At 57.6% G+C, this 16,884-nt stretch overlaps 1 protein-coding gene across 10 annotated transcripts in view; it reads left to right on the forward strand.

Moving 5' to 3' along the window:
* The window catches only part of CAMK2B (calcium/calmodulin dependent protein kinase II beta), a 91,449-nt gene that overhangs the window by 48,261 nt on the left and 26,304 nt on the right, over positions 1-16,884 (forward strand). For all 10 annotated transcript variants that reach the window (XM_055590696.1, XM_055590692.1, XM_055590693.1 and 7 more), the window contains exons 3-5: positions 1,965-2,024; positions 7,725-7,779; positions 11,818-11,883. In XM_055590696.1, coding sequence (XP_055446671.1) covers positions 1,965-2,024; positions 7,725-7,779; positions 11,818-11,883 — 181 coding nt within the window. The remainder of the gene's footprint in view (positions 1-1,964; positions 2,025-7,724; positions 7,780-11,817; positions 11,884-16,884) is intronic.

Below are 16,884 nucleotides of genomic sequence, written 5' to 3' on the forward strand. Positions count from 1 at the left end.
CCCTCCCCTCTAGAGTGAGCCTCGCAGATAGGACCCTGACCCCCACCCTGTTAGGTTTGGTGTTGCCTGTTTATGAGCTTCATACAGGCGGAAAAGTGGAAGCCATACTGCTTGTGTCCTTCTGTAGCTGTTTTCCACGTATCCTTCCGAATGGTGGGTGACTCGGGCTGCCTCTTGTCTACTGATGCTGTACCCACCCCCCAGCAGGATGGGGGGGCGTTTGCTGCATTGGATATGGAGGTGAGGGCAAGTTGGAGATGGAGTGAGGCAAGACGTGCGGGTCTGTCCCGAAGGCCCACCCACTGCCCTGTGGTTTTGCCAGAGCCCTCCCAGTCTCAAGGGGTCTGGAAAGACAGGTAGGAGCCAGATGAGCAGCTCAGGGAGGTATTAGCATTTCCGGGCAGCGGCGGGGGTCAGGGGCGGCGGGCTGAGTGCCCATCCTGAGAGGAGAGTCCTGCTAGTGGGGCTGTCAGGACTTCCCTAGTGAATCAGGTGATCCTGTGGGCTTCTCTGGTATATTACTGTCCTCAGGCCCTCACTGTGAAGGGCCCAGGGCAAGCAGGGGTGGGGGCAGGTGTTCCAGGCCCCGGACACCCCCTCTCCAGTCACATCCCACCCCGTGGCACCCCCCTCCTGATCCCCTGCCTTTGTTCGCCATCCGGCCGCACGTGTGCCAGTGCCCTGCTTGTTGGCCTCGATGTGAATGAAGTGCAGTTTGGGTCTTCTCTGTGAGCGGCTTCTTCCACTTGGCCTCATGTTGGGAGACTGGGGTGATATGCACACGGATGGGTGTATTCTGTTGTGTGATTTATTTCTGCCGTCTCTGGTCAGTGGAAATAGGTTTTTGTGTTTTTTTTTTCAGTTTTTTGCCATTATAATCTCATCAGCTTTTAAAATCCTCCTGGCACCTCTGTTTGTTTGAAAGATAAAACTTCTGGCTGATAAGTTGCTCAGCCCTTGGGGGCAGGGAATTGAGGTTCTGTGCTTCTGGGGGTGGAAGGAGGCACACAGGGCTGGAGCAAGGAGAGGTAGTTTCAGGATCAGTAGCAGTCTTGCCTGGGGCGACTTCCTTCTGAGGCTTTTTTTTTGGATGACTTAGGGAATTTTTATTTCTCTCAAGCTTTCTGAGTAATGCTTGTTAATTTTTAAGACTTGGTCCGAAGTCTACCATTTTGAAAATCTGGGGATCCTGTTGCATGCCCATGACCACTTTGTTTCATAAATTTCAAAAGGACTCTCTAAAACATAATTTTAGGGAGCCTCATCTTGCCTGTGTAAAAAGTTAGATCCTGTGGAAGGCCTCCTCTGAGGCCTTGACCCTTCTTCCTGCTGACCTGGCATCGACACCAGGACCCGTCAAAATGCAGGCCTGTGTTTTGTAGGTTTGTGCGTGGGGTGGGGGGCGGGTTTGTCAGGTCACACATCCCTTCCGCCCATGTCCCTCCAAAGGAAGGCCTGGCCCCAGGCTGACCCCACACACTGTTCGGACGCCCCCAGTCGGCCGACAGCGCCGCTCTGCCAGCCCACGGCTGCCTCTGATGAACAAACTAGGCCTCAGCAGAAAGCTCCACAGAGAACAGAATTAGGACAGATAAGGAAAGGATTAAACTGGTGCTGTCAGTTCTGTTGCTGACAGCCGGCATTTTCTCTTCCTGCACCACGTGGGGGAAACTTTTGGCCCCGAGTGAGCACCAACCATACCTCCCCCGGGCCTCTCGCTCCAGGCCCTGGGCAGCCTATTCCAACACCAGCACTGCCAGCTGGGGGTCCGGGCATGGGGAGGGGCACAACCTGACGTGTCCCCTGGGTGGTGGTCAGCCGGGTAGACATCGCAGGAAGTGTTGGCCACGTCCCCCAGCCGTGAGTCTCATGGTTGGCTGCCCGTCCAGCATGCTGTCGAGGGACTCCAGGGTGCCGCTGGCTGCAGGGTCACAAGGTGATGCTGTGTCCCTTTCTCTCCCCAGATCACCAGAAGCTGGAGAGAGAGGCTCGAATCTGCCGTCTCCTGAAGCATTCCAACATTGGTGAGCGGCCCATGGTGGGGTGGGAGGTGGGGAGGGGGTCCCAGCTCCCCCATTACAGACAGCAGGAGGACCCTGAAGGCGTCCCTTTCCTTCCCCATTGAGGTTTCCCACCCTCAGGCCCCTGGAAACATCTCTTCCTTTTGACCCAGAAGGATTCCTGCACAGGCTTTGGGGCAGCCCCCTCAAGGCCGGGTTCCTCCTGGATGTGTCCCTGCCCATCACTCTGTAACTCTGTGCCAAGATCCTGGTGATAACACACAGGAGCCTAACATTCTGATGCTTCAGAAAAGCAATGTGATGGCCTGATTACAGGGAAAAAAGTTTGGAAACCAAAGACCACAGCGAGCCCAGCCCCAGCCTGAGCTCTGAGGTCTGAGGTCTGAGGACCGAGGTCTGATTCTGGAGGACCTCTGCTCTCCCCCAGCCCAGGGCTCTTGGAACTGCCGTCTGGGGTGGGAATCAGCTGCCCTGGGGGCCCGCGGAGTCCCCGGAGCCCGCGTGTTGGCCTCAGGGAGTGTGCTGCCCTGCCTGCGTTAGGTCCCTTCTTTCTGCAACCTCCAGACTAAGTACAGACTCAGCCCAGACATGGTCACAGGAGCTGCTGGGACCCCAGACCCTGGAAGTCGGTGCAGATTTCCTGGGGCCTGTCAGCTTCTGCCCACCCGCCTCAGCTGTGAGGGGCCCCTTGACCCCACAGCACAGCTGCCTGTCCTTCTTCACTTCTCATCCCTATAGGGACTTCTGAGGAGCCCAGGACCCAGACCTTGCCCACACTGGGAGGTAGCCAGGAGACACAGAGGGGATGGAGGGCCTGTGGCCTCAGAGGCACCCAGGGAACTTGTCAGGGTGGATTCCTGGGCCCTCTCACCCATGTTTGACTCAGGTGCACTGGGATGGTGCCCAGGACTCTATTTCAAGGGATGCCAGGCTGTGCTGAGCAGCCGTGTCCATGCCACTCCCAGATCAGGGCCTCGGCCACAGAGAGGGACCCTGGGAAGAGCTGAGAGGGCTCCTCTGGGAAGCAGGGCATAAGCTGTGAAGACCCTCATTTCCGAGGCAGTGTTTAGAGGTTTGAAGCTCAGAGACCTGGATTCGGGTCCCGCCACCCGCCCAGAGAAGCTGTAGCAATCACTGAACTGCTCCGAGCCCCAGTCTTCTTGTTCGTGGACTGGGCATGTTTCACAAGTGTGTCAGTGGTCCAGGCTTAACAACAAATCACCCCAAAACTCAACCAACAGGCACTGATTTTCTCCATTTCTGTGGATTCAGGAGCAGTTCAGCTGAGTGATTGAGGCTGCCACACATTTTACGGGATCAATGCTTTTGTTCAATACTTACTATGACGTTTAAGACAGCAACAGCAGGGTAGGATTCTCTTGAGTCTAGGGGCCTGGGGCAGTTGGGCAGGTGGCCTGGCTCTGAGCCAGCCATGCTCAGGGCTCCAGAGACAGACAGACAGAGACAGAGAGGGTGACAGAAAGTGAGAGAGACACACAGAAAGAAAAAGACAGAGAAGCAGAGCCAGAGCCAGAGGGAAACAGAGAGAGACACATAGGGAGACGGAGAAAGAAAGAAAAAGACAGAGATAAAGACGGAGACAGAGAGATGGTGAGGGAAGGAGAACAAGGAAGACAGTGCCCCACATTTGTGTCAAAATATACAGAACAATATTTATCAGTTTAACTAGTGTTAAGTGTACAGTTCTGTGGCGTTACGTACATTCACATGTTATGTAACCATCGCCCTTATCTGTACTCAAAACTTTTTTCATCATCGCCAGTGGAAACTCTGCATCCGTTAACACTGACCCCCACCCGCACCCCCAGGCCCCGCCACCCACCATTCTGCTTTCTGTCTCTATGAATTCGACACCCTAGGAGCCTCATCAATGGGACCGTACCGTGTTTGTCTTTCGGGGACCGGCTTATTTTACTCAGCCTAATGGCCTCAGGCCTCATCCTCGTCGTAGTAGGTGTCAGAGTTCCCTTCCTTTTTAAAGCTGAATAATATGCCACTGTGTGTATGTTTCACATTGTGCTTATCCATTCATCCGTCAGTGGACACTCGGCCTTTTTCTGCCTGTTGGCTATTGTGACTAATGATGCCATGAACATGGGTGTACAAGTCTCTTTCTGGATCTCTGCTTTCAGTCCTTTGGGGGTAAACCTCGCAGTGGAATGGCTAGACCATGTGGTGCTTCTGTGTTTAACTTTTGGAAGAAGCACCATGCCTTTTGATGGTTTGGTCAGGAAGCGGTGATGCCGCCGCCTTACCTTATTCTGTTTGTTTGAAGGAGCCCAGCTCTCCTCTTAAAGGAGGCTCATCAGAGGATGTGAATGCCCCTCATAACCAACACGGTAGCACACGGTGTCTCCTGGCTGCTGGCTGGGCTGTCTGGTCAGGAGCGGGTACCCAGAGTCAGGCCCCCAGGGAGCAGCCCACAGGCAGAGCCGCACCACTCGGGGCTTTAGTTTCTGTGCAGAGACAAGCAGGCACCTGGGCAGAGGAGACAGGTAAGGGCTGCCTTGGCAGTGCCCTGTGTGGGTACACTGTGGGGACTGGGCAGCCCCACTGCACCATGTGGATCCCCAGGAAGCAGGCCAGGGTATCCAGGATGGACATGAGCTCCAGGGCCTCACTGTGGGTTGTACCCTCCACACACATGTCCGTGTTGTACCCGACTGTCCGTGAGGTTGGCCCCCTCCACCTGGGGTCTCTGGAATTCCTATTCGGTGCATATTTCCCATTGCCGGTGGGTGCCTGGAGTGGAGACTTAGCCAAGGGCAAGGCTTCCTCCACTCTCACCTCAGTGGTGGGCCGTGGCCACCCTGAGAGGTTGCCACTCAGCAGGTGAGCATGTCCCAAGCTTCTCTCCCTGCCCCTGGAGCTGTGGGTGACAGAATAACCAGAGCCCATCGTAGGCAGAACCATCTACAGCCTTTAAAATGGGTCCCATCAGGAGTGAGTAGAGCCATGAGCCTTGACTCTGAGGAGGGCAGCCCTCAGCCTCCTCTCAGCCTCCTTCCAGCCTCCACTCTGCACACTGACCCTCTCTCCTGGGCCTGGCTTATGGATGGCAAATTCCCACCTCCCTTGCAGGACAGTCCATCTAGGAGCTGGGCAAGTGGGCCCCAGGGAGTACGATGGCCCTGGGAGGACTTCCTGCCGAGATGAGGCGGCCAGTGCAGGAGTGGAGGGTAAAAGGTCTCCAGTCTCTGACAGCTCAGGACCCATGCTGCCATCCACAGCCCTTCCCTCCCAAAGCTGATCATATGATAGGTCCTGGGGTCCTTCCTCCTGTTGCAGTACTGCAGTCCATGGAGGGGTTCGAGGGGCAGTTTGGGAGGGGCAGAAGGACCACCCCCACTGAAAGCCCCCTAGCCTGGGACTCCATGTGGTCCCTGGAGGAGCAAGCCCCACAGTGGGAGGCTTGTCCCAGGGCTCCTGACACCCCCTTGTGGCTGTTGGTGTCCCCCAACCCCTTGCTCCCAGGCTGGACTCTCAGGAACTACCTGGACTCTAGTTGCAGCCATTATATGTCACCCACAGTGTTATTTACTTACTGTTTTTACTTAAATAGATTCTGTGACAATTCCGTTTTTTACTTAGCCCCGTCTGTGAAATCACGGGTCTGTTGTGCTAGGTGGGTGTTCTTCTAAACCCTTAAAGTAGTACATAACTATTTTTTAAATGTTAAAAATGTTTAAGTGAAAAAAAGGGAGAGTGTGTGCACATGGCCTTGACTTTCAGGCTGAGGGTCCTGCCAGCCCCTTCTCACCTGCTCCGAGGGGGCAGGGCCTAAGGGCAGGGGTGGCCTCCACTGTGGGGGAGGAGGGGAAGTTCATCAGGACCCCAGATTTATGGACCCCTGGACTCCCCTGGGGAAGGAGGATTCCCCTGCATGAGAAGAGAAAAGGGTCCCCCTAGGAGTGTCCCCCTGGGGGTGCTGTCTGCAGGCCTGGCAGGGTGGTAGAGGCAGACCCCTCCACTCCCTTCCCCCTTCCACCCTGGGCCCATCTTTGCTTGGAGTTCCAGGGGAAGCGGCTGGGGGCAGGGGAGGCTGCTCAGAGGGGCCGACCTGCTGGGCCCCACCAGAAAGGAGTTGGCGGGAGGAGAGTTTCACTCAGTGATTTTGCAGGAGAGTCCTGGAGGATGGCGCAGTGAGCCGGCGGTCTGTTGTATGTTAGGAAAGTGCAGACCCGCCTGGTAGAGTTGAGGTCTGGGTGGGAGCGAGAGGGTGCCAGGCGTTGGCCCCGGGATCTGGATCAGATGAAGCTGGATAGCGGCCCCTTGAGCAGAGAGATCCAGAGCGAGCAGTGGGTGGGGGAGATGGTGAGAGAAGCAGGGTGTGAGAGGAGGTGCCCCCTGGAGCCGCCCATGCACTTTGTCCTTAGTGAGCAGGTGCCCTGCCTGCTGGGAGTGAGTGAGGCCTGCTCCCCGAGCCAGGCTTTGCCTGAGGTTGGGGCCATTGTAGCCAGATTGGGGTTCCTGATGTAAGGACCCTGCTGGCGGGCCCTTAGGAAGTCCAGAGCTGGAGGAGAAAGGATGCCGACAGCCAGCTAGAAACCAGAGCAGCTTTGAGGGCATGAGGAAGGGACCTGTGGGGCCTGGGAGAAGCCAGCTCTTCACTCTTCCAGCTCCCGCAGTCCCGTCCATCGTGGCGGAGAGCAAGACTTCCAGGAGACCCAGGGAGCAGAGGGCCCAAGCGGGAGCTCTGTCCACACCGCTGCTCAGCGTTGTGTGAACTGTGTGGCCTTCAGCCAGTCACTACCCTCTCTGTGCACCAGCTGCTGCATCTGTAACCTCTCAGGATGATTGGGATGGTTACTGATGGGCACACTGTAGGTTTCTGATACAGAAGGCAGGATCTTTCACCTGGCGGGAAGTGTCTAAAATTTCCTAGAAATACCTGCCGTTTAGTGCCGGGCATTTCTCCAGCTTAGGGAAAAGGAGGCCTTGGAGTTGTGTTTTTTGTGCTGAAATCTTCCTCGCTGTTCACTCACTCATTCCCTCATTCATTCATCCGTCCACTCCTATCCAGCACAGCTCTGGCCAGGCCTTGTTCCAGGCTCAGGAGAGGGGGAAAACAAACTAAAGCAGAGAGGGCATGGGTGGCTGTGGCGCCATCCTGCTGACCCTGCAGGATCTGAAGTGGGAAATCAGGGTCTGACTCTTCGGCAGTGATGCCATACTGGGCCCTGGGCAGGTGGTTCTCCCCCAGGGGTCCCTGCCACCTCAGCCTATCCTGACGGGTTGGCAGTGGAGCCCTCAGCCCTCCTCTCCCATGAAGTCCCTCAGCGGCTCCTTTCCAGTCCTGGTGGTGTGGGCCTTCGTCCCCACCCTGCCCCCTCCTGCGGCTCTCTGCTGCATTTGGGAGCAGGGGACCTGGCCAGGGACTGAGAGGGGACTGGGTCTCCCTCCTGCAAAGGAAAGGAAAAGAAAGGAAAGACCAGACCCTCGAGGCCCTTGAATGCTGGCTTGGGGCCAGTTGGCCTGAAGGGCGCACGGCTTACCCCTCAGACTCTGCCTGCAGTGCCCACCCGGGCCCTCCCCAGCCTGAACTGTGTGAAGCCACAGGCCCTTGGCGTGGTGGGCCCTCCTTGGAGGGTTGTGCTGCTGGCTGTGGGCCTGTGAGTGTCTGGGCAGTGTGGGTGGGCCCTGGGCTGTTGCCCCTGCTCATGGCCTCTCCTGTTCCCACAGTGCGCCTCCATGACAGCATCTCCGAGGAAGGTTTCCACTACCTGGTCTTCGATCTGTAAGTGCCGGAGCCCAGGGACATGGGCTCTCGTCTGCTCCCAGCATTGGGCCTGGGCTGGGTCCCTCGTATCCCTGGCAGACAGCCCCCCGACTCCTGGGTCACTTCACCCACCAGCTTACCTCGTTGGTTTGTTGGCTTTGCATTGGTGTATGGAATCCCCCAGGGATGGGATTGCCCAGCTGGGCCCCTTCCCAACTACCCAGAACAGGGTGTGCTGGAGGCCAAGGCAGGGGAAGAAGGGAGGGAAGGATCCTGGAGGAATGGTCTGGCCCTCAGTCTTCTGTTACCTTCCTTGGTGTTCTCATCACTGCTGCACTGGGGCCCACGGGCTGGCATGAGTGTATGCTTGGGTGCATAAGACTGCCTGTGTGTTTGTGATTGTGTGTGTGCATTCATATATGTTGATGAGCAGGCATCTGTGGGGGCATGTGCATGAGTGGGTTTCAGTGTGTGCATGTGTGTGTGATTGTATGAACACATGTACATGTGTGATTTGTGGTGTGTGTGAATGTGTGTGTGTTGGTGTGGACATGTGGGGTGTGAACATACACATGTGTGCATGGGTGTATGTTGGCATCAGCATGTAAGAGTGTGTGTATGATTGCCTAAAGTGTGAGTGTGCAGATGATTTGTGGGAGAATGTACCTGTTTGCATGCATTTCCACGGGTGCATGTGAGCACATGCATGTGGCTTGTGGGTGTGTATGTGCATGTGTGTGTATATGCGTATGATCTGTGGGGGGTGTGTGTGCATATATATCCACTCTCACAAATCATACATGCACATGTGTGCACATTTGCATGTGTGCTTTGTGAGGGTGGATGTAGATGGTGGATGTGTGATTCGTTCAGTGTGTACATGGGTGTATATGTGCACACATGTATGTGTGAGCTGTGCTGAGTAAAAGCGTCTGGGGCCCCTGCCTCCTCTCACTTCCTGCTGGATTTAGAAGCAGTGATCTCATCACCTCACTCCCCGACAGCTCCGGCTGAGCGGGGCTCTATTTAGCTGTCCTGAGTCAGTGTGACTCGGGACCCTGCGGTGGCCAGCGGTCGTAGTTTGGGGTGGCTCCGTGTGGCCTCTGGGAAGCCCAGCCCAGGGGCCCTGGCCACGGGGACAGGGTGTGTCCTGAAGGGACCTCCTCCCTCAAATGACAGATGCCTTGGCCATGGGGTGTGGAGGCCTGAGGAATGAACCTCTGGCCTACTTGGGGTCCTCTGGTCCTCTGGAGATGCTTGAACTGTCCCCCACAGCCCCCCGTGTCCCACCAGACACCACTTTGAGACACCAGCCAGGTGACCAGGCTGACCTGTGATACAACTGCCTGTGCTGGGCCAAGGCGGTGCCCTGAAGGTTCTGTTTCATGGACCCTTTGCTGTCAACCCCATGGGTCCCCAGACCCAAAAGCTCCACCAGCTTTTTTCCAGGAAATATAGAGGCCCCGGGTTGGAGGGTGGCCAAGTCCAGGCCCCTGGTAGCAGACAGGAGGATGTGTGGGATTCAGGAGCAGAAAAAGGGGACAGAATGATGTGTGTGCAGGTGCGCGTGTGTGTACATGTATGCACACCCATGCAAGCGCATGCACGAGTGTGGGAGCCCTTGACTCTCCTGCAATAGGCTCAAGCAATAGGCAAGTGTGGGAAAGGCTGAGGGGGGCTGGTGAGAGGAAACTGGTGGGTGTGTTTGGAGCAGGTGGGAGGAGGGAGGCCTTGGGCTTTGCACATCCTCCCCACAAACCACTGTGGCCCTCAGGCCTGTTGAAGCTGCCTCTTTGGGGCATCCAGGACACTGCTAGGCCTCATGCAGTTGTTTGGTAGGGGCAGGAGGGCCTGCACAGAGTGGGGGGCTGTGGAGGGAGAGGGGAGGAGTGGAAGCATGGAGATGCTGCCAGACCCTGCCACTCCCATGCCCAGCCCCACGCAGCCTTCCTGTGCCACACTGTGGACCCTCTGGGACTCTGTGGCCCCAGAATTGGGGAGAAGTGTCTGGCCTGAGTTGGCATCACCTTCAGGAGACCCCTGGACATAGGCGACTTGGGGGGGCTCTGTGGATTCAGGGACTGACAGATTTCCCCACTCTCCATGCCTCAGAATGTCACGTGGTCTTGGGGACCAGGCCTGGGGACAGAGGAAGGGGCTTCCCCGGAGGCTGTGGCTGAAGCCCAGAATTGGCCATGCTGAGTGGCTGGGATCTGAGGAAAGGGAGAATGCTGGTTTCCAGACCATGCCCTTCCTGGCCAGCTTGAGACGGTAGCCCCCCGCCCCCCGCAACCAACTCCCCGCCCTGCAACCCTGGACCACAAGGCCCCTGACGCCCATCAGCACAGCTGGAGCCTCCTGTGGATGTGGGGACCTAGAAGTCTTGTCCCTGGCTCAGAGCAGGACCTACTGGGCTGGGGGGCTCCCCGTGCCCCTGTTGCAGCCCTGGTCAGTACCTGTGGCCTTTTCCTCTCTGCCCTGTGCTTGGACTTGGGGCCTTCAGATCCTGACCTGTGAATTGTGGGTGCAGAAAAATAAACAGCGAGTCCTCTTCTTCTGGGCTGGACCTAGTACTCCATCCTCCTGCTCCACACACATACATGTACACATGGATACACAAGCACACACAGACACATGAGGCTCTGCTCCCTTGGACAGTCACCTGCTCTGAGCCTTGTTGTTGTTCAGTCACTTAGTCGTGTCCAACTCTTTGCGACCCCATGAACTGCAGCACGCCACCCTCCTCTGTCCTCCACTGTCTCCCAGAGTTTGCTCAAATACATGTCTGTTGAGTAGATGATGCTACCTAACCATCTCATCCTCTGCCGTCCCCTTCTCCTTTTGCCTTCAATCTTTCCATCATCAGGGTCTGAGCTTTAGTCTCCTCCAATGGCAAAGTGGAACCCTAAAAATTCCTCACTACTGGGGTAGTTGGCCCCAGGATCTGAGGGCCAGCATCTAGCCTCCAGCAGGGGCATTCTAGCACTCACTGCATCCTCAGTTTTGTGTTTCTCTAAGAGAGAGCCTGCCCACGCCAGGGCCACTGTTCAGCAGTGCCCACGCCTGTGGTCACCGTGGACCAGCCTGGCCCTGAGTGCTGGGCAACAAGGCCAACCCAAGCCCCAGCTCCCAAGAATGAATGGGAACTGAGAAGCAAGTGGGGAGATCCCAACATGTGGGGCCAGCACAGCTGGAGCGGGTGTGGAAGGAGGGTGTGTTTGCAGAGGGTGTGTCCCTTGGTGTCCCCACAGGGCACAGGAGGGAGACTCTAGACCTTGCAGGGGTAGAAAAGCTCTAGATGGACCTTCTGGTGGACTTGGAGCTGGCCAAGTGGGATGAGGAGCTTGGACAGACCCAGGGATGGAGCTTTCCTGCTCCCCTGTGCATCCAACCTTGGCCACTGCTTTTTGCCTTGCTGTCCACACCCACATTCTCAGCTAGGGGATCCTGAGTGGCTGGGATCCCTGCTGGGTTCCCTGAGGCTCTCCAGGCAATGGTTTCTGCCCTGGGCAGGGGGTCCATCCTGACCTTAGGACCTGAAGCTGCTTCCTGGGCAGGGGACAACCGGCAAGAGAGTGTGTGGATGGAGGTCCTACTATCTTTTTGGAGATGGGACTTTGAATGCCTCGTGACCTCACTCACCGGGGAGGCCACATCCAGGCACTGTCTCTTCTGGCCCCTCCACCCTGTGCAGGGGCCGTATCGCTGGCCTTGGGGGGTTCGAGGAGGGTCAGCCAGTTTTTCTCAGGCCTGGAATTAGTCACAAAGCCTGGGTAACAGTGCAGAGGCCTAGAACAGACTCCTGCTGGGCTGCCTACTCTGAGAAAGTCACTGAGATCATTGAAGCTCAGTTTTCTGAGCTTAAGAGACCAGTGTCATGGAGAGGGGAATGTCAGTCCTGAGTAACTCTGGAGATGGAGGTGCTGGTGGTGCTGGGGATGTGGAGGTGAGGGCAGTGGAGATGGTGGTGGTGATGATGAGCACGGGGTGGGGGTGATGGTGGTGGGGGTGTGGATGGTGATGGTGATGGAGGGGCCCTCTCTGCTCTTCTCACAGGGTCACTGGTGGGGAGCTCTTTGAGGACATTGTGGCAAGAGAGTACTACAGTGAGGCGGATGCCAGGTGGGTGTAGAGCCCTCGCATGCTTCTTCCCCGTCTTTTCCTGCCCGGCCCTCCCTCCCTAAGCCTTGCTCCTCCTCCTCTGGCCCCCATCTTCTCTCGTGCACTTTGTCCCTGACATGGTCCAGGGAGATGGTCAGCTGGGCAAAAGCCCTCCTCAGAGCCCTCTGGGGAGGTCCTAGGGTCAGGGTGGGGGCCGGCAGCTCACGTGTCCCAAGTCAGAGAGGGCCCAAGCCTGCCCCAGTGTGGGAACTGGCCCACAGAGGGGCTCTCCTTGGGGTGGCTGGTGGTGGGAGAGCGGACGGAGAGTGGTGGTGGGCCTCCTCTTGCCCCTCTAGGATGTCTGACCAAGGCCTTCCCTGTGGAGACTCACAGTTTCCAAATGCTTTTGCCCAAGACAGGCCAGGAACCCCTTTCTGTGATATCCTCCCAAAGTTACCTTGGAGGCAGAAAGGGAAGGCCATGGGGGCCTGGGCTGGTGGGAAAAGTGCCCACTGGCCCTCCTTCCTGGGCTCCCTGAGGGGCAGTGAGCAGGAAGCTAGGGCCTGAGGTGGGGGGGGGGGCGTGAAGGGACTTTATCAGCCCTCAAGGGGGAATTGAAGGGGACTGACGTTTTCAGACATGCTGTCTGCAGCGAGGCTGCTGGGGCTTTAATGAATATGTATTTTCTTTCTAATCAACATTATTTTAACAAGTAGCTATTTGTGACTGGCTTGTGCACCCCCAGACGACCTCGTCTGTCAGTGACAGCCTGAGCCCCTTTGAGAGGGTGGGAGTGGTTCTGGTGTCACCCAGGCCCCTACCTGGGCAGCAGGAGGCCAGGGGCCTGGCGGGTGTTGGGGTCTGTGGTGGGGTGGAGTGGCCGGTAGGGGCTCTGGCTCCCAAGGGTACATGGGCACTAGCTGCTTTCCTGAGGCTCCTTGAAGAAGGGCGTTCACTTTTCATGACAGCCTGGGAATGGCTTGGGGCAGAACCCGGACAAGGAGAGCTGCCTTCCAGTTCTGCCTCCGGTGCCCCCCGATTGCCTTGGGGGTGCGGGAGGGCTTACCTTAGCTGTGCTCTTTTCCCCCTCCTGGAGCATCCTACCAGGGCTCCTTGGTCCTCAGTGCCCATCACGGAGCACGGCCTGGGGCCTGGCATCTTCCTGCACTCTGTTGGGGATGGTCTTGCTGGAGAGGGAATGTGACCCACAGCGGAGCCTTGCTTTTGGCTGGGAGGCCCCTGTGCCCACCTCTACCGCCGCACTCCATGTCCCCCAACCCCCCAACACCTTGTCCTTGGATCTCCACCCTTGCTCACTCTCACCTCCTGGCCTCATCTACTCCAGTGCCCCTCCTTCTGCCCCACCCCACCCCTCCAATTCTGTGGCTGCCTCCCACCCGTCCAGGTGGCAGGGATCTGGATCTTCCTCCCTGGGCTTCTGTTGTGGAGGCTTCTCTGGAGTTTGGGTCCCCCACCACCAACAAATGCTCAGTTTCCTAGGCTCCACCTTGCTGGTAGCCAGACTATGAGGAAGAGGGTGAGAGGCAGCCGCTCTTGGGGATCTCTCCCAGCCAGCCCCACGCATTAAACCCATATGTCTGGCTGTTGTTTTCGCCAGGAATCCTGGCCCCTGGAACTGTGTGTTTGACCTTTGTGTTGGTGCTTAGCTTATAGGCAGGAGGGTCTGAGAGAGTGATGTGGATGCCCATGTGAGTGGGTCACCCACGGGCATCACCAGGAGCTCTGGCAGAAAGGGGGGGTAAAGGCTTTCTTCCACTCTGGGAGGGTGTTTCCCCGGGGGACCTCCTCTGACAGGGATCTGGGCTGTGTTGAAACTGGAGCCCTAGACACCTGGCCAGAGTGGTGGGCACCTCCCTAACCACGATGCAGTCTGGCCCCCATCTAGCACACCCACCCCCTTCCAGGGCCCTGTCTGGGGCCGTGCTGCTCAGAGCTGAGCATCTGATGAATTCCTGAAGTGTCACATCTCTAGAGGAAGAGGACGCAAGGCAGGAGTAGCTTTTCGGAATGCTTTTCTAACCAAGAAGGCTGGAGAGTCCTTTGAAGAGAAAGTGGAATCTTTATTTTGGAGTTTGTGGGGAAAAGGAGGGGTCTTTTTTTCAAACCTGGGAAGGCAAAGTTCAAATCCATTTTTAAAAAACCCTGAAAACAGTATGGTTCATGAGAGGTGCTTGGGGTGTGTGTGTGTGAGAATGCTGGCTGATCCTGGAGGAGGAGGGGGAGGAGAGAGGGAGGAGGAGGAAGAGGAAGGGAGGGGAAGGCTTATATCCCAGGTAACAGCAGAGCCTGGAACCAGGAGAGTAATGTCCAGGACCGGCCAGCATCTGGAATGACGCTGGGGAGCAATTCTGACCACAAAGTGACTTTCTAAACTGTTCCGTTTGAAAGGAGTCCTCATGAGGATGATGGTATAATGTGAATGCAAGGCAGAAGGGACCTCGTGACGGGCCAGTCAGTCTCATGTTCCCCAAGGCCCTGGTCTCAGACTGGAGACCAGGGTGGGAGCAGGCTGAGAAGGGCGCCAGGAGCTGTCTCCAGGGGTCCCTGGAGGGTGGGCTGACCAGAATGGACTGCTCTCCAGGCACATGAAAGTCCCATCTACCTGCTGGCTGTGGAGGCCACTTGCCCGACGGTCCCAGAGATGCTGTGAAGAAAAGGCTTGGGAGACAGGCCAGGGCTGCCACATTGGCTCTGAGAAGGGGCATACCCGCACAGTTTTCTCTGGGCTGGGGCTTGCAGGATGGGCGGACAGGGCTGTGTCAGAACTGTAGGGCTTGATTTCAGCAGCCGGGCTGAGTCCCAGGATGTCCGGGGAGAGATGCAGACTGGTGCTGGCTCAGCAGGTGTAGTCACCCCATCCTGGCACGAGTTTGGAGCCCTGAATCCTCAGGAGGGGATGTGGAGGAGGACAGAGGGCACTGCCCACCCACATCTGAGCTGATGTATCAGTTGGTGCTGCGGCAGGTGCCTCCCGGGTCCAAGAAACCTTCCTGCAAGGCTGAGGACACAATGAGAGGAGAGAATTAACATGTCTCTGCGGTCACGGAGGCCACAGTCCAGTGCCGAGATGCACGCCACCCAGAGTGCAGGGCCGCCAAGTGACTGCAGCGGGGATGACGTGGGAGCCCCGACCTCGCTCCACACGGAGGGAGGTCTAGAGAGTCCTGAGGTTGAGAGCGGAGGCAAGGTCATGAGGGTGAAGAAAGAAGATGGGATTGACCCAAAGCTAACATCAAGACTTGCAGGGGTCTCAGCAGGCCTGAGGTTGGAGCCAGGTCATTCCAGGGCTTTCAGGGAGTGGCCAGTGGCCCAGGGGACTCCAGCCTGTGGCTGTGAGGACTGCTGATGGTGTGGAGGAAGGCTTGGGGTTCCACATGGATGGCAGGGAACACAGCTCAGGTGGACACCCCCAGGGGCAGAACCAGGGTCTGGCCACAGCAACACAGGCAGGGGCTGGTCGACCTGAGGGTCCCTGAACCCCTGGGTGGGGTGGGATGCTGCAGTGAGCAGGTGGTCCAGGGACTCAGGGCTGAGCTCCAGGAGGATGCAATGATGTCCCAGCATGGCTCCCCAGGGCTCAGATTCCCAGGAACTGGGAAAGCCAGTGCCCCATGCCCCGGGTCCCTGGCTCAGTGGCTTCAACTGCAAGTGCTGGGGCTTCCTCTGGCCTCTGCCTCCACCCAGTGGCTAGTTCTGACCCCAGAGGAGCTCCCCAGACCTCAAGGCTGAGCTCTGCCCACGACGAAAGAGGCCCCTGTATGAACTTCCCCTGATGGGGCAGCCTGGAGGGGCTGAGCCCATGTCTACAGTCTCGGGAGGGCTGGTAGTGGCTGGATGTGGAGCTGGGGATACAGGGATGAGGGTGAGGACCACAAAAGACCGAGGCTGGCAGATGAGAGCATGGTGGGAGGGACAGAAGCAGGGAGAGAGGCCCTGGGAGCAGGTGGGACAGGAGAGCTCAAGGGCTTGGGGCGGGGGTGGGGTTTCCAGCCCTTAGAGGCATCTAAAGGGAGGGGCTGCTGGGGGACTGTTACCCACAGGTTTGGGCCTAGCTCCTTCTGATCCCATAAACCTCAGGAAATCCATCATCACTAGGACTCCGAGGTCTAGGTTTCTTCAGGGTGGACACTCAGGTTACTTTTCTAGCAGGTGGAGACCACCTGCTCTGTGGTCAGAGCTGTTTGAGAACATGGGTCGGTTTCTTGTCCCTTCTCCTGGTTTCTTGTCCCTTCTCTGAGTTTGCTGTTAGGAAAACAAAGTCCATCCCTCCAGCTGACCTTCAGTCACCTCCCCGGTCTAGCCGCGGCAGGAGCAGTCCCGCCTGTGCCTCCCTCGCCCCCACCAGAGGGGCTGGGGCCAAGACCCCAGGGATGGGCTATGGCAGCCTGTGGCATGCCTGTCTCTGGTGGCTGGTAATGCTCCAGGGGCGCTGTGGAACTCCAGGGGTCTGTGCCTGGCTCTGGGGGCAGCTGGATACTTCCCAACCACCAAGAGGAGGCAGGTGCAGGTCACCAGGGCTGGGGGCATCTAGGTCTGGAGGCACCCGGGTCTGATGTCTAAGGCCATTGCTGAAGCCCAGGTGTGGGAGGTGCCTGGGGAGAGCCTGGGCTTTTCTCTCCAAGCAGTGATGCCCCAGGAGGCTTGGACTTCTCCCTTATCTGGAAGGAAGCCCCTGGCTCGGGGCCCTGGATAGTGCCAGGCTGCCCCCAGAGACCCCAGTGCTGCTATGGAGCTGAGCTGTCTAGCACGGCAGCCAGCAGCCAGCGTGGACATGAAGTTTATTTTAATGAAATGACACCCGTTCTCACACATGTGTGCTGGTGACTGGAGCGTTAGCACAGCCTCAGAACAGAGAGGGGCACTGGTGCCCAGGGCATCACCCCTGCACTGTGGCACTGGCCTGCCCTCTCTCCCTTGCCCTTTCACCTCTACCCTCCCCTCCCATTGTCTGGGTCTCCAGCTGCCTTGCAGGGTGTAGATTCAGCCCTGGCCTCCCTCCGC

Source organism: Bubalus kerabau, chromosome 8 (genome assembly GCF_029407905.1).
Source record: "Bubalus kerabau isolate K-KA32 ecotype Philippines breed swamp buffalo chromosome 8, PCC_UOA_SB_1v2, whole genome shotgun sequence".
Classification (NCBI taxonomy): Eukaryota; Metazoa; Chordata; class Mammalia; order Artiodactyla; family Bovidae; genus Bubalus; species Bubalus kerabau.